Source organism: Salmo trutta, chromosome 31, assembly GCF_901001165.1.
Source record: "Salmo trutta chromosome 31, fSalTru1.1, whole genome shotgun sequence".
Lineage (NCBI taxonomy): Eukaryota > Metazoa > Chordata > Actinopteri > Salmoniformes > Salmonidae > Salmo > Salmo trutta.
The window spans coordinates 17,774,700-17,797,369 of record NC_042987.1 but is presented as its reverse complement, the minus strand read 5'-3'; the positions used below and the strand labels follow the sequence as shown (position 1 = coordinate 17,797,369).

Here is a 22,670-nt window from a genome sequence, read left to right as displayed (position 1 = left end):
TATAACAGAAGCGGTTAGGGAACAGATCCACTCTGGGTGATGGATTTCAACACAGAGCATCCTTCCCTCTCTTTGTTTGGATTTAACTTCTCCCAGTAGTACAGCAAGCGGAGGAGGAAGAAGAAGTGAAAAGAATGCCTCAAAGGCTTCTGGGAGTTTTTGTCATGTCTCCCTCCAGACACTGTGTTTGCATGCACACATCAGACCCACCATGGGAGAGGAAGAAACAAAGACCCATACTGTACACACACACGCACGCACGCACGCGCGCACACACACTCATACACACGTCTCACGCACACACACTCACACACTGCAGAGAGAAAATCCTCTTAGGATCATTAGGTTTGTCATGCTGTCTAATTCTGATCCACCTACAGTAGGAAAGTAGAACGCCACGACTGTGTTACGTCGTCGCCATTCATCTCACAATGTTTACGTCCCCTTTTACAGCGCTGATGACTGTTTGTACAGCATGTTTGTACATCATTATAAATAAGCTTAAATATTAATGATGGCGCTTCACAAACACACAGTTGTGCCCTTTTATTCATTTCAACTTTTTTGAAATGGTGACAGCACTGTGAGCACATGGGTGGATGAAGAGAAGAACAGCATGTCATTTAAAAAGATACAAAGAGAAGTTCAAACGCATGTGAAGCTGTCACACTTGGCAGATGAAGGTGGTGTATTCTCAGAAAGCTAGGTGTTAGCAAGCCACTGAGGGCTAAACAAAATTTAGATCAGCCTCAGGGATATGGTGCACTAAAGGTGGGGACATAATCCAAATTGTAAATTCTAAAATCAATCTCCATGGGAATTGTAGTCCCAATTCGCCATGTCAGAATGATGCTTTGCCTCGTTTCGGTTTCTCAAAGTCTGCGAGAGCCCCTCCAAAAAACACTGACAAACTTCACACTAAATAATATTTAGTGTGATGACTGTCAGTTTTTTTGCTCTCGCAGACGTTGAGAAATCACTCTAATATTGTTAACAGAGTGGGCTATGCTATTACACATGCTATGCTATTATACATGCTAATGCAATACTATCATCAGCAATACAGTGATACAATACAGTGATTATTCTGCTTTATTTTCAAGATATCATATCTTTTCATTTTTTTTTTTTTTTTTTTCCCAAAAATGATGAATTTCCTTAATTAAAACACAAAAATCGGCCACCGTTTGGCAAAAACGGCCGTCACACACAGAGAAAGAAGGAGAAACTCATTTGTGAGGAGAGGAAGTACAACATGATACAGACATGCTCTTGTCACTTCTAGCACTCATTAAAGAGCTGGAGCTTTGGACCGAGCGGAGTCGTCTTTGAAGGAATCTTTTAAAAGACCCTCCAATTAAGGTGCGTGTCCTGCGGGTATCTAAGCAAAGGGAGAGAAGACCTAGTATACCCACTGACTACCCACTCACTGTCCTCCTCTATCAACTGGAGCAGGACTTACAATCTCACGCCGCTCACTTCCAAGGAATGATAATGAAAGTGAAGGGTAAAAAAGAGCCCCGGCTAAGTGGAACGGGAGGGAAATCTCATCCCAGAAAAAAAAATGCAATCTTCACTGTTGTGTAACTTGAATATCATTGTCTTGTCTTTGGAGGCTTAGGAGCACTAGGGTTCATCGCCGTAGAGAGGGAAGATATATCCCACGCATGTGCACTTGCGCTGGTATCGCAACACAAGCAGGCCAATGATGAGTATCGCAACACAAGCAGGCCAATGATGAGCTGCCGGACTTATGTGCTTCTTCAACAAATGAACTTCCACTCATAGAAATGTCCAATTTAAGCTGTGGCTAATTCACTGCTGCTACCATCAGTTAATAGATCTGCCTCATTAATCCAGTAGAGTAGCAGAGCATTGTCCATGGCTCAGTTCCTTATGTAACAAGGCAGAGAGAGAGACACATCCACTGAAGCTAATGCCAAGGAAACAGAAGGAAGAAGTGTACTTTTAAGTTCGGTGTTGTATTTCAGCATGGCCACTCCTAAGTACCCACAAACCCCTGGCTTGTCCAAACCAGGGTAAGGGGTAGAGACAACCTGAGTATGGGAGGGTGTTAGAGTACAGTAGATTGGAGGAGAGGAGAGGCTAGAAGAGGATGTGTTTCCTACTCTTATAACTGTGTGGGGGGTGGGCCGTAGGGGTGGTCAGTAGGGGGTAGTGGGAGGTTGAGTGGTCAGAGAGAGAGAGAGAGTAAGAAAGCGGATAAACCACACCACAGCTAGCCCTGTTAGCACCAACACTGAACCATCGGCCTTCCCCATCGGCCTTCCCCATCAACACCTCATGAAATATCTCAAAGGGGTGGTCTATGTGTCTCAATGCTCGGCTAGAGAAAGAGAGAGAGAGGGAAAGAGAAAGAGAGAGAAAGAGGGAAAGAGAGAGAGTGAGCGAGAAAGACAGCGAGAAAGGGAGAGAGAGCAGAGTTTCTTCTGGACTGTGGTTTCTGGGGCACCGAGGCCCAGGAGTCAGTCAATCTGTCTGGTCCGAGGGAGGCAGCCGGGCGGGGGTTCCTGGGAGGGCTGATTAGACGGATGCTCTCCCATCATCCATCTCGACAGGCCGGCAAAAATTGGCTCGCCCCTCGCAGGGTAGAGTTCACAGGGGGAGGCGATGGGGGAGGATGGGTGGATGGCGGGGGAGAGGGGGGGAGGCGGTGCGGGAGAGGGGGGGTAGTGTTGAATACCTGTCACAGCCTTTGGTCTGTTTCGGGGAATCTCAGCGGCAAATTAATAAAATATCATTGCTGCTTCCCTGTACTTGCCTACCGTGGCAGGCAGCTCTCCCTCTCCTCTCTCTCCCTGCCTGCACTAACCTCCTGACCTCTTCAGACTACTGTGAGAGATGAGGAGCCGAGGTAGCCAGAGTGTGGGCCAGAGTGTCAGGGTGTAGGAGGAAAGAGTAACTCAAAACTCCAGGCAGACCAGGCAGAGAGGCAAAGAGAGGAGCAACATCTATCTCCTCACCGCTGGATGACAGCTCCACTAGAGAGAGATTGACAAATTACTTCACCATGTCAGGGAGACATTTTTGAGCAGTGATATAGTCGGCAAAAACAACAACCCGCAACAAACAACAACTCGTACGCAGTACATAAACCTGGACAATATCTCATATGTTGCAGTATGGACGCAGTAGAAAAGAGACATCTATATTCCAGAACACTCAGAAGATGTATCTTAATCGGAAGTATTGTCCACGTTGTACAACACAAATTCTAGGTCTACAAAGAAAAATGTCCTTCCTTTGAAAATACATTTCTTCATTTCTTCTTCTAAAAAAAAGGAACTCCAGGGGGAGTTAGAGGATGGTTTTGGTGTTAATCAACTTCTTGTGTGTCTGTAATGATGTGGATTTATGTAAATGTCGTAATGAATGCATGCTTAAGTGGGATAAGCCTTTGTGTGTAGTTGTAGGTGTGTGTGTGTGTGCGTCTTTGTGTGTAGGTGTAGGTGTGTGTGTGCGTCTCTGTTTTGTGTGTGTATGTGTGCACATGTGTCTTTCGGTGTGTGTGTATGCAGCCATTGGGGGTTGCTTCTAGAGCATGCCACGGTACAGGTGGAATATGATGATCGTCTTATCCCTAAGCACAATCCATGCTCTCCTTTTCACAACCCTCTGCTCCACAACAAAGTGCCATATGTCTTTCATGTTCGCTCTCCGTCTCTTCACAAAGGGTGTTAAACAATATAAGCACGAAACAACACCTCCGGGAGCTGGAGGATCACTTCATGCCCAAAAAATGTCAGAGTAAAAAGTTGGAAAAACATCCCCAGGTTATTTGAGATTGTTTACAGGTACTTGTAACAACCCTGGCTATAGCGAAAACACTCAAAACATTAGTTCCAATGACAGATGAAATTGGATAAAATAAGATGCTGTGTTTGACATGTTGTGTTAAGAGAGAGGACTCAACGCTAGCTAGGAGTTTGTTAGAAAACACAAGACTTGTTAGTTACTAATAACCTTGTCTTCCATGACGAACCTGTATGTTGGAAGGTGATGCCTCAATACTTGTTTTATTCATGGCTGTCTGTTCTGTAGACTGAACTGTCTGATAGATAATGATCACATTCACCTTCCTCCTGGCACACCATGGCTCTGTGTTTACTGGCTAAATCTCAACATTAACATCTCCTGTCTGGTCAACGCTAAGCTAAAGCCCAGGATGCACCCTTACATCAGCTGGCTTGATGCTAATACTTAGCTAGCACCACTAATCCGACCGTGTCTGTGGTGGCTGGGGCTCGTGGTCAGTAGACTGGTGTTTGGTGCTAGTGGGTTTCACAAGGTGCTTTTTTAAATTTGCTCTACTCAGACGGCTATATTTGTATATTTTAGGGTACTCAGTGCTCAACTATGAGGCGCCAACACACAATGTTTCAGATACAAGGGATTTGTACAAGAAACGAGGAAAGACATGGCATGTCCTGCCAGGGCACAATTCCCCAAAAGACGATTGAGCTGGTTGAAAACAACAGATGAAGACTGAAATAAAATAAGGCCTTTTAGTTTTGTTCAAGTACTCTGAGGACAGTGGGAAGAGATTGCTCGAAAATGGATTATCTCTACAACGTTGAGAGTTCATAAGAGTCCAAATTCTAACTTTGTTGAAGGGCAGATATGGTATCCCTACGGACACAGATCATATTTAGCCATGAGTGTCTCCTCTGTGATTACGAGGCTGGGAAATGGAGGCATATTATTGACTGAACTGTGTTTCGGCCTCTATACAGTATAGTAATTACTCCCCAAAAAGCACATTCCCCTAATCCTTCTAATTCCAGATATTTTAGGTCTAATAAGCAAATCAAATCATTGTGTATCGGTTGATCACAAATTAGCTTGGAAACCAACAGGACTAATTCCGTCGGAGTCTCCCATCCCAACCGGGACAGAGAGTAGGCGAAATGAAATATGTGTGTGCCTGCGTGGGCGTTTGCGTGCTCATGCGTACACGCACACGAGTGTGTGTATAGGTTTATGTGTGTGCTTGATGGTGGTGGTGACCGCTACCTGGCCTGTGTTTGGGCTCACCTGTAGCTCTGTCTGGAAGAAGAACTTCTGTGGGCACTGGGAGCAGTCGTATATCTTGTCCTCCTGGCCATGGGCTGAGAAGATGTGCTGCTGGAGCTTACTGGCCTGGACAAATACTACAGAGATAGAGAAGAGAGAGAAGAGAGAGAAGAGAGAGAAGAGAGAGAGAGAGAGAGAGAAGAGAGAGAGAGAGAGAGAGAGAGAGAGAAGAGAGAGAGAGAGAGAGAGAGAGAGAGAGAGAGAGAGAGAGAGAGAGAGAGAGAGAGAGAGAGAGAGAGAGAGAGAGAGAGAGAGAGAGAGAGAGAGAAGAGAGAGAGAGAAGAGAGAGAGAGAGAGAGAGAGAGAGAGAGAGAGAGAGAGAAGAGAGAGAGAGAAGAGAGTATCTTCTTTGAGTAAAATATCAGACATTTTGCTTGGATTAAATGGAGCTATCAGAATATAAGGGTAAATGCAGAATAATCCACAATGATATAGGCTAAATAAGAAACATAGAAACAAAGAAGAGAAAGTAATTGCTATACAGCCGACATATATTGGTTAAGGGCAACGACAATAGATGCTAAATACGGGCAAATGAATGTGTTGTACTGACAATAAAAAGACATGATTATGATGTCAGTAATTAAGACAACAAAAAAAGGCAACTTTGATATCTGACACATAAATTGGGGGTTTTAACAGCGGTCATACCCGGCCGTCCTACTATGGTACAGGGAATGAGTGCATAATGTTATGAGAATAATGAGGATCTTTATTTAGAACTACTTGTTGGGACAACAAGCCAGAAAATAAACAACCACAGAAGAAATTGGCATGGCTTCAAGTGCAAAACATGGCCTCCATTACGCTACATCGCTAATGATATTGACAATATAAATATTCATGCGGAGGCACTATTTATTTATGCACACTCAGACTACAGTCGCTATGATATAAACACACACACACACGCACACACGCGCACTTACAAAATATAAATCTATACTATGCATTTGTGCTTTTATTAAGCCATAGATAGTCCACGTTGGCACAGTATACTAGGGAGACGTGCATGTGGGCATGTCTCTCTATCTCAGTGTGCGAGCGGGTGTGTGTGTGTATGTCTCTCTATCTCTGTTTTCACCGAAGAGCACTTCAAACATGCCGTTTGTTATCCCAGAAGTCTGTGCTATAAGGACGTATGTTACGGCTGTCTACTCTCTGAGGTCTGGACACTCCCGAAAAGTGACCATGTGGGGCTGGGCTTCATTTGAATTTCTTAAAGAGGCAAAATAACTTTTCTATTAATGCATGCGCCGCCTGGGCTGAGAGCCGCAGGGAGGGGAGTGAAAAGCAGCCGCTAAAGGTGAGGTGTCTATACGAGAGCACTTTGGGGTTGCTGCAGCTCTATCGCCTCTGATGGGAGCGCTACTGCAGCGCACGGGGAGCTCGGCAACATCAACATGTCCCAAAATCAACTGGGAGAGCTGATATTAATTATTGAGCTGTATATGCCCGAGGTTCGCTTAGCTACGGCAGACGGCCGCCCAGATGGCCGCCACGTACGCTCCTGACCTGAGAAATAAAAGTTTATATCAGCAGCTAGCGTTTCGCATCCAGAGTGACAGACACTCACAGACTACTAATATCGCAGTGACAGCTGCCCGTGGAACACGACTAAACTAAACACAGTGTTGAACACGGAAATGAACATACTCACACTAATGAACAAACAAACAACGCTATGGCTATGATTATGGGTTATAGCCCACTTCTGAAAAGAAATGATCAGAGTGTTCTAGCTGGATGTTCTATTCACAACAGCTTTGTTTCATCCCAAGGTTAAGTACAACACAAGGCCATCCAAAGCTGGAAATATATAACTGCTTCGTGCTTAGAGGCTACAATGATTGCGCCTTTGTTTGTGTTTTTCACATATTTTAGGAAAAAGAAAGTAGGCAAGCAGACATACACTATGTGGACATCTGCTCGTCGAACATCTCATTCCCAAATCATGGGCATTCATATGGAGTTGGTCCCCCCTCTGCTGCTTTAATGCTATAACATCCTCCACTCTTCTGCGAAGGCTTTCCACAAGATGTGGGAACATTGCTGTGGGGAATTGCTTCCATTCAGCCACAAGAGCATTAGTGAGGTCGGGCACTGATGTTGGGCGATTAGGCCTGGCTCGCAGTCAGCGTTCCAATTCATCCCAAAGGTGTTGGATGGAGCTGAGGTCAGGGCTCTGTGCATGCCAGTCAAGTTCTTCCACACCGATCTTGACAAACAATTTCTGCATGGACCTCACTTTGTGCACAGGGGCATTGCCATGCTGAAACAGGAAAGGGCTTTCCCTAAATTGTTGCCACAAAGTTGGAAGCACAGAATCACCTAGAATGTCATTGTATGCTGTAGCGTTAAGATTTCCCTTCACCGGAACTAATTGGTATAGCCCGAACCATAAAAATCAGCCCAAGACCATTACTCCTTCTCAACCAAACTTTACAGTTGGCACTATGCATTCGGTCAGGTAGCGTTCTCCTGGCATCTGCCAAACCCAGATTTGTCCATCGAACTGCCAGATGATGAAGTGTGATTCATCACTCCAGAGAACGCATTTTCACTGCTCCCGATTCCAATGGCGGTGAGCTTTACACCACTCCAGTCGACGCTTGGCATTGTGCATGGTGATCTTAGGCTTGTGTGTGGCTGCTCAGCCATGGAAACCCATTTTATGAAGCTCCCGATGAACAGTTCTTGTGCTGACATGCTTCCAGAGGCAGTTTGGAATTCAGTAGTGAGTGTTGCAAACGAGGACATACATTTTTACACGCTACGCGCTTCAGCACTCGGCGGTCTCATTATGTGAGTTGTGTGACCTACCACTTCGCGGCTGAGCCGTTCTTGCTCCTAGACGTTTCAACTTCACAATAACATCACTTACAGTTGACCGGGGCAGCTCTAGCAGGGGGCGAAATTTGACAAACTGACTTGTTGGAAAGGTGGCATCCTCTGACGGTGCCACGTTGAAAGTCACTGAGCTCTTCAGTAAGGCCATTCTACTGCCAATGTTGTTTATGGAGATTGCATGGCTGTGTGCTCGATTTTATGCACCTGTCAACAACAGGTGTTACTGAAATAGCTGAAGCCACTAATTTGAAGGGTTGTCGACATACTTTGGTATATATAGTGTTGTTTTGTCTGTTTGCTCTGCATAGAAACATGTCAAACCAACAACAGTGTGCTGTCATTTTGTCTTGGACTGAGAGGTAGAGAAATCACTACAGCAAAACAAGACAGCATGTTTTCTCTCGCCTGCAATCGTTGTGCCCTGGAGACGTTTTCATCTGGAGGATGGGTTGCAAATCCTACAGTACATCTACAGTGCCTTTAAAAAGTATTCACACCCCTTGACTTTTTCTACATTTTGTTGTGTTACAGCCTGAATTTAAAATGTATTAAATATATATTTTTTTGGTCACTGGCCTACACACTATAGCCATAATGTCAAAGTGGAATAAAGTATTTTGAAATTTTTACAAATTAATACAAAATGGAAAGGTGAAATGTCTTGAGTCAATAAGTATTCAACCTCTTTGTTATGGCAAGTCCAAATAAGTTCAGGAGTAAAAATGTGCTTAACAAGTCACATAATAAGTAGCATGGACTCACTCTGTGTGCAATAATAGTGTTTAACATTATTTTTGAATGACTACCTCATCTCTGTACCCCACACGTACAATTATCTGTAAGGTCCCTCAGTCGAGCAGTGAATTTCAAACACAGATTCAACCACAAAGACCAGGGACGTTTTCCAATGCCTCGCAAAGAAGGGCAGCCATTGGTAGATGGTAAAACACTTAATCGCAGACATTGAATATCCCTTTGAGCATGTTGAAGTTATTAACTACACCTTGGATGGTGTATCAATACACCCAGTCACTACACAGATACAGGTGTCCTTCCTCAGTGCCGGAGAGGAAGGAAAATGCTCAGGGATTTCACCATGAGGCCAATGGTGACTTTAAAACAGTACAGAGTTTAATGCTGTGATAGGAGAAAACTGAAGATGGATCAACAACATTGTGGTTACGCCACAATACAAATCTAATTGACAGAGTGAAAAGAAGGAAGCCTGTACAGAAAAAAAATATTCTAAAACATGCATCCTGTCTGCAACAAGGCACTAAAGTAATACTGAAAAAAATAAGCAATGAACTTTTTGCCCTGAATAGAAAGGGTTATGTTTGTGGCAAAAAATTCAACACATTACTGAGTACCACTCTCCATATTTTCAAGCATTGTGGTGGCTGCATTATATTATGGGTATGCTTGTAATCGTTAAGGACAGGATAAAAAAGAAACGGAATAAGCACAGGTAAAATCCTAGAGGAAAGCCTGGTTCCGTCTGCTTTCCACCAGACACTGGGAGATAATTCACCTTACAGCAGGACAATAACCTAAAACACAAGGCCAAATCTACACTGGGATGTTGTATGTAGATAGGTGAGAATAAAAATCTATTCAATCCATTTTGAATTCAGGCTGTAACATAACAAAATGTGGAATAAGTCAAGGGGCATGAATACTTTCTGAAGGCAATGTACCTAGAGTACAGTACAGCACACCAAGGAGTTGTCAGGTGAGCTCCTACTCCTCATGTCACAATGGTTACATGTCTTTTGATTCCACTACAAACAAGACCAGAGGTGTCACCACAGTTCCCAGAGTGGTGTGGCCAAACAAAACATGTCAGGGCCCGTAGTTTTTCCTGATCTGGTAACCTAACCAGGTAAAACCCCGGACCTTATACGGTATGACATGATTCATCTGTTGTAATAAGGTTGAATATGGGGTATGATGGGACCAGAGTTTTTCTAATCAGGTGACATGGTTTTAAAAAACTCCTGGAAAAACTCCTGGCCTTGGGAAGGATGAAAACCCTGTCAAGCTGCAGCAACCTTGTACTTGTTAATATGAATTATATTTTTAAAGGAAGTCTAGGGAGGTTTCCTATACACAGACATAGAGAAAGCAACATGATTGGACAATAAAACTCACAGGGCTGAGTTAGCTTTTTGCAGGTTTGCACGGTGTACTCCTCCTGCCCTACGCAACTGTAGGCTTGATAAAACATGAACTCAGTCTGTCAGCTATTGTGTTTATTGATTCATTTCCAGTTGGATAGAAAATGTCTAGGTAGCCTAGTCAGCTAAAGTTTGTTTTGAGGTGTTTGTGATTTCATGTCAATGCTAATATGGCAAAAAGAATTGCTAGTTAGCTAGCCAACAACTCTAATTACGTATTCGAGAGACAACAAGTGCTCATTTTGCAAATGTATTTATGTTATCAATAAACATTGGAGAAAAATATAGTTTAAACGTTGTCAGTAATCTAAGCCAACCCAATCTGTTTTGCCCCATAATTGCGCACAACCAACCCGCCTATGCAGCTGCTGTCGTTAGTAGCCTACAGTTGATTAGACTGAAAAATACTATAGTTTCCATACAATGTGGTGGCAGCGTAGCCTAGTGGTTAGAGTGTTGGGCTAGTAACTGAAAGGTTCCAAGTTCAAATCCCTGAGCTGACAAGGTCCAAATCTGTTGTTCTGCTCCTGAACGAGGCAGTTAACCCACTGTTCCTAGGCTATCATTGAAAATAAGAATTTGTTCTTAACTGAATTGCCTAGTTAAATAAAGGTAAAATCATTTTAATTTTCTTTAAATACAGCATGCAAGATCGCTAATGTTTAGGTGTAATGGCTGCTACACTTACGTGAGAGTTTGTCTGTCGGGAGTGATGTGTTTTCATGCTAAATAAATACTGTGGAGAGCACGCCTTGAGCTTTGTGTGTGGTGCCCGGCCCACGCGACCTGCGATTTCCGTGAATCTGATTGGTCAACACACGCAAAAAGCCACTTCGATGTGAATGACAGAGAAATTGGGCACAAGTTGACAAATCATGAGGCAAATCGGTCTAATAAACATCACTTTGCCCTCTTTTAACACTCAATATATTTTATTAAACTAAATCAAAAGTGGTATGGCGCTGCCACACCTGATTGAAAAGTGATGTGGCAATGCCGCCTCGCCACACGTTTTCCGGCGGCCCTGAACAAGACACAAGTTGCATCAGCTTGGCACAGCTAGGGCATCAATGCATAACTCAGCATTCATTCACCGGCATCATGCATAAGTGTACAATGAAAGCTGAAAGCATTGCAGGCAGAGTGTCTGTCGAGAGAAAGAGAGAGAGAGAGACGGAGAGAGCAAGAAAGAGAGAGTGAATGATAGAGACAGTGAAAGACAGGGAGAGCGAGTGAAAAAACAAGTGTGTACGAGAGAGAGAGAGAGAAAGAGAGAGAGCGCGTGAATACGAGGAATCCAACTTTGTGGTCTTTTCTGGCTGTGTGAGTGGAGGCCGACTGAGTGAATGAGGCTGAGCAGGGCTGGGGCCAGTCTGGGCTGGGCGGCGGGGCGGAGGGGCCAAGGTCTCCTGGCTGTGGGGGATATTAAGCACTCTGATTAGATCTCAGGGGCCTCCGCCATGGCAGACGTCTCCTTTACTACAGGCCCCAGCACAGGCCCCAGCTCATCTTTATTTTGGCAGGGTGGATGATGCTCTCTGCAGGCTATCTCTCTCTCCCTTTCTACACATACAACACCAATGCTAAGCTGTTTCTATAGGGGAAAAGTTGATCCTGCTTTTTATCTTTTTCTTTTATGTATTTATCTGTTCTATTTACTTCTCTTTTCATTTCACACCCAGGAGTTCATGATAATACAGATTTAAATGTGCAGCAACAGGAGTGAGTGCTCTGAGACTGATGTTATGTTATTGTTGGTAATTAACTTCATTTTGTGATGCTTTTTTAATATATGTATATGTATTTTTTTTGAAAAACCTAATTCTAAAATCGTTACGGAAGAGACTGGCAGTTCATGGAGGACCAGTTAATTAATACACCTATTTGTCATAAACTTGCTATTGTCAGAAAAAGACAAAGAACATCCTGGAGTTTTGTGACTTTCAGTTACCTGCTGTGACATAAGGGGGGGAAACACATTCATCCTGAACACTTTCTTCTGTTTTCTTTGTCTTAACCCTCATAATATTCCCAATCACATTTTCCCTGGCAACCCCTCGCAGCCGCTCCTAAGGGTGCAGGCAGAGCAGACACTTCTAGCTGCAGGCTCCCCCACTTCTGAAACCTGTCAAAGCTTTCCTGGGAGAGTCAGCCTCACTCTCTCTCGCTGTCTCTCATCATCCAGGGGCTTATGGACCCCTCTCCTCTCCTCCCGTTCCCCAGCTCTCTTCTCCTTCTCTTCTCTCCCTTCATCCTTTCATCTTACATTCACAACTTGCAATTTGCAGAGCTGCACTGTAGCTTTCCCCAAAGTTTTCTTCTTCTTCTTTCTATCTGTTTTTCTTCCAGCTCCGGTATGGCCTGTCCTTCTGTCCGTTCTCTACCGCCACCAGACTACAGTGTAATTAACTCAGAGGAACAACTGACAGTCACTTGGACCCTCCCACATAGACATGGTTCACCGGGTAGACTGGAAATAGATCATTTAGATACAGACTTTTAAGTGGGATAAATGTTTTCAAGGACAGACTGGGTCTCACAGACAAACCGCCTCCAACCCATTTCTCCCTATCCAGAGAATGCCTGAGAAACCCAGTGTGCTCCCTCCCTCCCTCCCTCCCTCCCTCCCTCCCTCCCTCCCTCCCTCCCTCAACAGGAGCAGGCCTTTCAGTCTCTCCCTCTATACTCCCCATGGTCTACCACTTCCATCCTCCATCTATCCCCGTTCCCCACCTCTGTGTGTCTGCTCTACCACCACTGTCCTGAAGGTGCTCTCTCACTCTCTCTCTCTCTCTCTCTGCTTTACTTCCTCTCCTGCACCCGCCACCGGGATCGATATGGACGCAGAGGGAGAAGGGGCGACCTGTCTGTCAAAGCTACAGGTGAAGAAAGGCTCATATGAAGAAAGCATGCTCTGTATATTAAACGGAATGACCCTGGTGGGGGGAGGAAGGAGGAGGGGGAGAGGGAAATATCAATAAGCTCCTGCTAAAAGAGAGATAAGGCCAAACAGCAATGAGAGACGAGGGGGATGAGAGGAGGGGTGGAGAAGACTGAGGAAAAGAGAGAGATAGGACCCTGAGTGAGGATCTGCTGGACGATAGGACAAGAGAAGAGCTGGAGACCGAACGAAGAAGAGAGGAGGAGGGAAAAGATGAAACCAGTAAAACGATGAGACTTACAAAACATTACATGAAGAAAAAAGTAATGAAACAATTATTAATAACACAAAGCTAAAAATGAGTAAAGTGAGTAAAAAGCCGAGGAATGGAAAATAGTGAAATGAAAGAGTACAGCTAAAGAGCTGAGAGAGGGGGAGAAAGAGTACAGCTAAAGAGCTGAGAGAGGGGGGAGAAAGAGTACAGCTAAAGAGCTGAGAGAGGGGGGAGAAAGAGTACAGCTAAAGAGCTGAGAGAGGGGGTGAGAAGGAGAAAGGATTACAGCTAAAGAGCTTGAGAGAGGGGGGAGAAAGAGATAGCTAAGAGGAGAGGGGAGAAGAGTACAGCTAAAGAGCTGATGAGAGGGGGGAGAAGAGTACAGCTAAAGACTGATAGATGGGGGATAAGAGTATAGCTAAAGAGCTGAGAGGAGGGGGGAGAAAGAGTCCAGCTAAAGAGCTGAGAGAGGGGGGGAGAAAAGAGTACAGCTAAAGAGCTGAGAGAGGTGGGGAGGAAATGAGTATAGGCTAAAGAGCTGAGAGAGGGGGGAGAAAGAGTACAGCTAAAGAGCTGAGAGAGGGGGGGAGAAAGAGTATAGCTAAAGAGCTGAGAGAGGGGGGAGAAAGAGTACAGCTAAAGAGCTGAGAGAGGGGGGAGAAAGAGTACAGCTAAAGAGCTGAGAGAGGGGGGAGAAAGAGTATAGCTAAAGAGCTGAGAGAGGGGGGAGAAAGAGTACAGCTAAAGAGCTGAGAGAGGGGGGAGAAAGAGTACAGCTAAAGAGCTGAGAGAGGGGGAGAAAGAGTATAGCTAAAGAGCTGAGAGAGGGGGGAGAAAGAGTACAGCTAAAGAGCTGAGAGAGGGGGGAGAAAGAGTACAGCTAAAGAGCTGAGAGAGGGGGGGGGAAAGAATACAGCTAAAGAGCTGAGAGAGGGGGGAGAAAGAGTACAGCTAAAGAGCTGAGAGAGGGGGGAGAAAGAGTACAGCTAAAGAGCTGAGAGAGGGGGGAGAAAGAGTATAGCTAAAGAGCTGAGAGAGGGGGGGGAAAGAGTATAGCTAAAGAGCTGAGAGAGGGGGGAGAAAGAGTACAGCTAAAGAGCTGAGAGAGGGGGGAGAAAGAGTATAGCTAAAGAGCTGAGAGAGGGGGGAGAAAGAATACAGCTAAAGAGCTGAGAGAGGGGGGAGAAAGAGTACAGCTAAAGAGCTGAGAGAGGGGGGAGAAAGAGTATAGCTAAAGAGCTGAGAGAGGGGGGGAAAGAGTATAGCTAAAGAGCTGAGAGAGGGGGGAGAAAGAGTACAGCTAAAGAGCTGAGAGAGGGGGGAGAAAGAGTATAGCTAAAGAGCTGAGAGAGGGGGGAGAAAGAGTATAGCTAAAGAGCTGAGAGAGGGGGGGAAAGAGTATAGCTAAAGAGCTGAGAGAGGGGGTGAAAGAGTACAGCTAAAGAGCTGAGTGGGGGGGAGAAAGAGTATAGCTAAAGAGCTGAGAGAGGGGGGGGAAAGAGTACAGCTAAAGAGCTGAGAGAGGGGGGAGAAAGAGTACAGCTAAAGAGCTGAGAGAGGGGGGGGAAAGAGTATAGCTAAAGAGCTGAGAGAGGGGGGAGAAAGAGTACAGCTAAAGAGCTGAGAGAGGGGGGAGAAAGAGTACAGCTAAAGAGCTGAGAGAGGGGGGGAAAGAATACAGCTAAAGAGCTGAGAGAGGGGGAGAAAGAATACAGCTAAAGAGCTGAGAGAGGGGGGAAAAAGAATACAGCTAAAGAACTGAGAGAGGGGGGAGAAAGAGTACAGCTAAAGAGCTGAGAGAGGGGGGGGAAAGAGTATAGCTAAAGAGCTGAGAGAGGGGGGAGAAAGAGTACAGCTAAAGAGCTGAGAGAGGGGGGAGAAAGAGTACAGCTAAAGAGCTGAGAGAGGGGGGGAAAGAATACAGCTAAAGAGCTGAGAGAGGGGGAGAAAGAATACAGCTAAAGAGCTGAGAGAGGGGGGGAAAAAGAATACAGCTAAAGAACTGAGAGAGGGGGGAGAACGAGTACACAGTGCCTTGCAAATGTATTCCCCCCTTTGGCGTTTTTTTTCCAATTTTGTTGCATTACAACCTGTAATTGAAATGGATTTTTATTTGGATTTCATGTAATGGACATACACAAAATAGTCCAAATTGGTGAAGTGAAATGAAAAAAATTACTTGTTTCAAAAAATTATAAAAAATAAAAAACTTAAAAGTGGTGTGTGCATATGTATTCACCCCCTTTGCTATGAATACCCTAAATAAGATCTGGTGCAACCAATTACCTTCAGAAGTAAGTCCACCTGTGTGCAATCTAAGTGTCACATGATCTGTCACATGATCTCAGTATATATACACACCTGTTGTGAAAGGCCCCAGAGTCTGCAACACCACTAAGCAAGGGGCACCACCAAGCAAGTGGCACAATGAAGACCAAGGAGCTCTCCAAACAGGTCAGGGACAAAGTTGTGGAGAAGTACAGATCAGGGTTGGGGTATAAAAAAATATCTGAAACTTTGAACATCCCACGGAGCACCATTAAATCCATTATTAAAAAATGGAAAGAATATGGGACCACTACAAACCTGCCAAGAGAGGGCCGCCCACCAAAACTCACAGACCAGGCAAGGAGGGCATTAATCAGAGAGGCAACAAAGAGACCAAAGATAACCCTGAAGGAGCTGCAAAGCTCCACAGCGGAGATTGGAGTATATGTCCATAGGACCACTTTAAGACGTACACTCCACAGAGCTGGGCTTTACGGAAGAGTGGCCAGAAAAAAGCCATTGCTTCATTAAAATAAGCAAACACATTTGGTGTTCGCCAAAAGGTATGTGGGAGACTCCCCAAACATATGGAGAAGGAACTCTGGTCAGATGAGACTAAATTGAGCTTTTTGGCCATCAAGGAAAACGCTATGTCTGGTACAAACCCAACACCTCTCATCACCCTGACAACACCATCCCCACAGTGAAGTATGGTGGTGGCAGCATCATGCTGTGGGGGTGTTTTTCATCGGCAGGGACTGGGAAACTGGTCAGAATTGAAGGAATGATGGATGGCGCTAAATACAGGGAAATTCTTGAGGGAAATCGGTATCAGTCTTCTAGAGATTTGAGACTGGGACGGAGGTTTACCTTCCAGCAGGACAATGACCCTAAGCATACTACTAAAGCAACACTCAAGTGGTTTAAGGGGGAAACATTTAAATGTCTTGGAATGGCCTAGTCAAATCCCAGACCTCAATCCAATTGAGAATCTGTGGTATCACTTAAATATTGCTGTACACCAGCAGAACCCATCCAATTTGAAGGAGCTGGAGCCGTTTTGCCTTGAAGAATGGGCAAAAATCCCAGTGTCTAGATGTGTCAAGCTTATAGCGACATATCCCAAGAGACTTGCAGCTGTAATTGCTGCAAAAGGTGTCTCTACAAAGTATTGCCTTTGGGGGTGTGAATAGTTATGTACGCTCAAGATTTCATTTTTTTGTCTTATTTCTTGATTGTTTCACAATAAAAAAATATTTTGTATCTTCAAAGTGGTAGGCATGTTGTGTAAATCAAATGATACAAACCCCCCCCAAAATACATTTTAATTCCAGGTTGTAAGGCAACAAAATAGGAAAAATGCCAACGGGGATGAATACTTTCGCAAGCCACTGTAACTAAAGAGCTGAGAGAGGGGGGAGAAAGAGTATAGCTAAAGAGCTGAGAGAGGGGGGGAAAGAGTATAGCTAAAGAGCTGAGAGAGGGGGAGAAAGAGTACAGCTAAAGAGCTGAGAGAGGGGGGAGAAAGAGTACAGCTAAAGAGCTGAGAGAGGGGGGGAAAGAGTATAGCTAAAGAGCTGAGAGAGGGGGGAAAGAGTATAGCTAAAGAGCTGAGAGAGGGGGGAGAAAGAGTATAGCTAAAGAGCTGAGAGAGGGGGGAAAGAGTACAGCTAAAGAGCTGAGAGAGGGGGGGAAAGAGTATAGCTAAAGAGCTGAGAGAGGGGGGGAAAGAGTATAGCTAAAGAGCTGAGAGAGGGGGGGAAAGAGTATAGCTAAAGAGCTGAGAGAGGGGGGAGAAAGAATACAGCTAAAGAGCTGAGAGAGGGGGGAAAGGGTGGCGAGGAGCTGAGAGAGGGGGGGAAAGGGTGGCGAGGAGCTGAGAGAGGGGGGGAAAGGGTGGCGAGGAGCTGGAAGACAAGTTAACGACTTTGCAGATTTCATTATAGAGATAGTTAACCCTGTTGATACTAAAGGAGGGCGTTATCCTCTCCGGGGGAGTCCTGCATGGTCCTTCCACCTCCTCGCACACAGACAGATGAGATCATTACAGCTATCAGCACCACCGACATCCACAATTAGCACTTCATTCTCCCTCCTTCACTTCACACACACACTCTCTCTCTCTCTCTCTCTCTCTCTCTCTCTCTCTCTGTTTCTGCTCATGACAGTCTGTAGGTGTCAGTCTGGAGGCAATTTGAGTAAATAAAAAGTGGCATGAAGTAAACTACTCTCAGCTTTGGCTGACCTGCCTCTCTGACCTTTCCCTACTCCTTTAGAAACCCATTTGCCATTTCAAACAAATTATGAGCTTTATGGAAACATGGCTTTGCATACATGCACATGCATGTACACATGCGCACGTACACACACACACACACACACACACACACACACACACACACACACACACACACACACACACACACACACACACACACACACACACACACACACACACTCACCTGTGAAGCAGACAGGACACTTGAAGGTGCCGCCCATGCCCTCGAAGCTGTGCTCGATCAGGTGGCATTGGAGTTTGGCTGGCGAGTCGAATGACTGACTGCAGAGCTTACACTCATGGTTCAGACCCTCTTCTATGGAGAAAGAAACAAGAAAACACCCCAAATAAGACAGTTAGAAGTGAATAATCAGAGCACCAACAGCAGAGAGGGATCCAGTCTATTCCTTTTCTTTTCTCCTCCTTCCCCATTTCATTTAGCTCCAACACATTTGTGTCAAAGGCTCCTGCCTGTGTCTTTCACGGCTCGTACGAGAAGCAATATAATGTGTGATCTAGACCCATCAGGCATAAATTGGACGGCCAGTGGGGGGCCTAATTGCACAGGCGAGGTCTTGCACTTTGAACATGGCAAGCTTGGCTCTTTTTGATTGGCTTACACACAAATTAATTTCTGGGCGACTTGGTGTGGGCAAATGAATGTGTAGTGCAGTGCTAGGTTGATAAGGGAAAGTGCAATACATGAAGAAGCATATAGGCTCATGTACAGATTAAGTGACAAATGTAAGAATAGCCAAGCGTGGAAACAGACTCATTTCCTAATCAAAACCGAATAATAATACGAGTAGCATTCAATTAGATTCGATAAGTGGTCATTACAGACATGTCACCATATCAACCTTTACATACGTCCCTTCATTATCACCATGGCAACCCACTACATAACCATCGACGACATTATTCTGATTGTTGTGGATGAGTAGAATAAAAATCTGTTAAAATCCGTTTTTGGCCACTTCCAATTTGACTCCATCTCTCCTAGAATAAAAATATCCTATATTAGTTATAACTAATACATAAAGTGCGATATTGCCCATGTCTCCATTCCCCCATCACATTAGAATGTGTGACACGTCTTCCTACAGACGTTAGATTACCTTGGACCGACGAGGCAGTTGATAGCTGAAATAACTGCCGTTGGTTCAGATGCTGAACCTGCCCTACCGCTCAATTGCTGCACAACGATCCGCTGACTCAGACTTCGACAGAGCCAATTGGAGCGGAGCTGCCCATCTCCTGAACTGCACGTCAATAAAAACCCTGTGCACTCTCCATGGGGTTGGGCCTGCGCTCTGTCAAAGTTCCCCTGTCCCGTGAAGTATGGGTCCAGGCATGGGGCCAACTAGAGGGGGGTGGGGGATATGGGAAGGAGGGTCCTCAGGGGGCCCAAACAGGGCCGGGGCTCATCCTTCAGTCTCTACAGCCCAATGCACACAACATGGGTCCAGGGTGCCAGACGTGCAAACACACAATCCACCAGCTGTGGCCATACCAGGCCCTGGAGGATCAAAGCGGAGTGTTACCGGATGGGCCTTGGGCAAATCTGGCAACCTGACTCACAGATCTGGCAACGCCGCTCAGCTAAACAACAATGGCCTGCGATGAACGGGAACAGATTGAACCCAGATCCACCTAGATGCCCGTGTTTTAAAACCCCAGCCCACACACTGCCAGTGACTTTCCCATTTGTACTTTTATGGTCAATTGTTGTTTCGCTGCTCAAAGCCCACATTAAACAACATGGGCTGGTTCACTCCACTAACAACATTTGGCAAAATTATAACAATCTACTAATTTCTGAAACCTGCAGTCGATTACAACAAGCTTTACAAAATAACATAAATAAACAAATTACAATATCAGGTTCAATTAAATTGGTTTAAACCTTTACAAGAGAGGTGGAGACACTTCATAAGGGTGTTACAGTAACAAAGAAATAAAGTTGTTCATCTGTTTTGGTGACTAGCCTATTCTATACTTCAAGATTGAACTAGAGTATAGAGTGAAAAATACAACCCAATGACCTGGGCTGTTCTAGAAAAAAGGGCAACATGGTGAGTCTACTCATGTATTACATACAGAGTCTGTTTGTGCTGTATGTCACCACATGCTCCTGTAGGCCTGCCGTCTTCTCCTTATAACCTAACCATCTGGCCCTGTAAGGCAGATGAGGAAATTCTACTAAGGCCTCAAAACAAACATTTAAAGCTGGCATAGTCTGGATGAGCTATTGTCTTACAGTGTGTGTCTGGCTCAGTGGCTTACAGTATGGATGGATAGGTACAAATTACAATCAGAGGAGATGATCATGTCGCTTGCGATCTTGCCCTCCCTTTCGAAAGATGAGACACACTGTGTGTGTGTGTGTGTGTGTGCATCATTTATGCACCTGTTTAAGATAGCGATAGAGTTGGATCACTCCCAACTTTGATCCCCATTCAATGAGGCTGTGTGTGTGTGTGTGTGTGTGTATTCAGAGTGCTCCATGCCTGTGCCCATAGGTGCAGTCATGGTTTGACCCTGGAGCACATTCCTGTCCCTTCAGAGACCTGGCCTGCCTCATTATGCAGATAACTCTGCACCTGCCCAACTGTCTAACCTTGGGTGCATGCGTGTTTGTGTGGGTGAGTGTGAGTGTGAGTGTGAGTGTGAGTGTGAGTGTGTGTGTGTGTGTGTGTGTGTGTGTGTGTGTGTGTGAATCTAAGACGTGTTTGCTTGTTAGTATGAGAAATATTCACTACTGTGTGTATGTGTGCATGTGTGTATGTGTATTTTCGTGTAAGTGTGTAAGTGTGCATGTGTGTATTTGTGTAAGTGTGTATGTGTGTACGTGAAGAGTGAGTGTGTGTGTAAAAGAACACAGGACAAGTGTGGAGTGTACAAGTCTGTTCCGCACTGACAGTCCCTGTAATGTTGCTGTGTATGGGGGACGGGCTTGTGTGCAGCAGGGGAGCAGGGGTTGGATCACACTGGCAGCCTGTTCCTTAGTGAGAGTCAGGGGAGGAAGTCAGCCAGCGCGCCCCTATAGCTCCCTCATCGGTGTGAGGTCACTTCCTGTCGCTCCCCCGGCCTCCCCCAGGGCTGTCCAATCAGCACGGAGCATTCAAGAGCCCCCACCCCGGCCCACTCTGCACCGACAGGAGCAGACTCTGGATATAGTCACAGAGCCACTGGGGACTGGCAGCTCTCTCTCTCCCTCCCCTCCCTCCCTCCCTCCCTCTCTCTGTCTCTCTCCCTCCCTCCCCCTTTCTCTCCCCCTCCTTCCACCTCCCTCTCCCTCCATTCTCCTGAGTGTCCCTCCCTCCACTGCCACCACCCTGTCCCCCTGCACTCATAAGAGAAATCCTTTAGATGAGAGCTGCTCTGTTCCTGCTCCTCTAAGCGTCCCTGACACAAGCAAAGTAAGCCTATCTGCATATCCACAGGGCCTGGTGGCACTCCTAAGGCTCATGGTTTATGTATTTCACAGCTCCTTAAAACACAAACGCCTAATATCTCTCCCATGTGGAAGGAAGGAGACGGAGGTGGAATACTATTTCTAAAAAAGGACAGTATTATTTCTTCTTGTGTTTAGTCTTTAGCAACCAGGCTGAAGTTCATGTTCTGTTGAAGGTTGTTTGGTTGTTTGGGACACTGGGATTTGTTTTCTTGCTGTCTTGTCTGGATGTCCACATTGTGTTGCTCACACCACTTACACATGAATGATAGTACAGCTTTGTATATACAGTATGTGTATGTAGAGTACAGATATAGGATCTTAATTTGATCACTTTTTTGTACATACTGTAACCCTCTGAGAACCGTATGTTTCTTAGAGCTTGGTGAGATTGTGGTTGTCCTAAGGTTATTTTGCTTACAACCTTCCCACAACTTTCTGGGAATGGTGCAGGACAGTTGCTTAACTTTGGAACATTCTCAGCACATTTAAGGAACTTGACAAAAAAAAATTTCTCGGTATTTCATTACTTTAACAGAACGTTTCCTTAAAGTTCAAACATATTTATTTCACAGCTCCTTGTGATATTAAAACAACGTTGCAAATGTCGGAGAGACAGACGGCAACTTTTATACAAATCTCCGCTGTTGAAAACCAAATATTCTAAAAGAAATGGAAGATAATGTCTTCATACTTTTTACAGTGTAGATCTAGTATATACATTGCCTTGCTGGGCTGGTGGGACAGTGGATTGCTCAGTCTGATGGAACAGAGTCAATAGCATTTTAACGTCATAGATTTAGCCGGTGGTAACTTGTGGAATTGACACTGGCTGGAACCCAGTTTTAACCAATCAGAATCCAGGATTAGACCCACCCGTTGTATAATGTACTATAGGCCACAGAGAACAAACAGAATACATCTTGAGGAAATTGCCGGCATAAAATTACATTACCATTTCAATTTTAGTCATTCAGCAGACACTCTTATCCAGAGCGACTTACAATTAGTGCATTCATCTTAAGAAAGCTAGGTGAGACAATAACATATCATAATTGTTGCAAGTATATTTTCCCTCAATAAAGTAGTCATCAGCAAAGTCAGTGGTAGGAGGAAACTACTGGGGGGGGGCGCCTTGGGATTTTTTGAGATAGGGTTCAGATGTTTGTGGAAGATGGGCAGGGACTCGCTGTCCTGATGAAAGGAGGAAGCTTGTTCCACTATACAGGACAGAGTAGACCACAAAATCCAGACTGGGCCACAGCTTTTTCTGTTTCTGAAAGACTCAGTCACATATCCTCCGTTCAAACATCTTTCATCTACAAATTCAGAAATGATACTTGTGACTGTTATCCTTTTAGAAAGAGAAGGATATCATTTGGGTTTTGAGA

General features: G+C 45.0%; 1 protein-coding gene across 6 annotated transcripts in view; it reads right to left on the bottom strand.

Annotated features, from left to right (window-relative positions):
• The window catches only part of LOC115169657 (zinc finger protein 521), a 138,213-nt gene that overhangs the window by 14,944 nt on the left and 100,599 nt on the right, over positions 1–22,670 (bottom strand). For all 6 annotated transcript variants that reach the window (XM_029725503.1, XM_029725504.1, XM_029725498.1 and 3 more), the window contains 2 exons: positions 18,007–18,138; positions 5,056–5,171 (listed from right to left, as the gene is read on the bottom strand). In XM_029725503.1, coding sequence (XP_029581363.1) covers positions 5,056–5,171; positions 18,007–18,138 — 248 coding nt within the window. The remainder of the gene's footprint in view (positions 1–5,055; positions 5,172–18,006; positions 18,139–22,670) is intronic.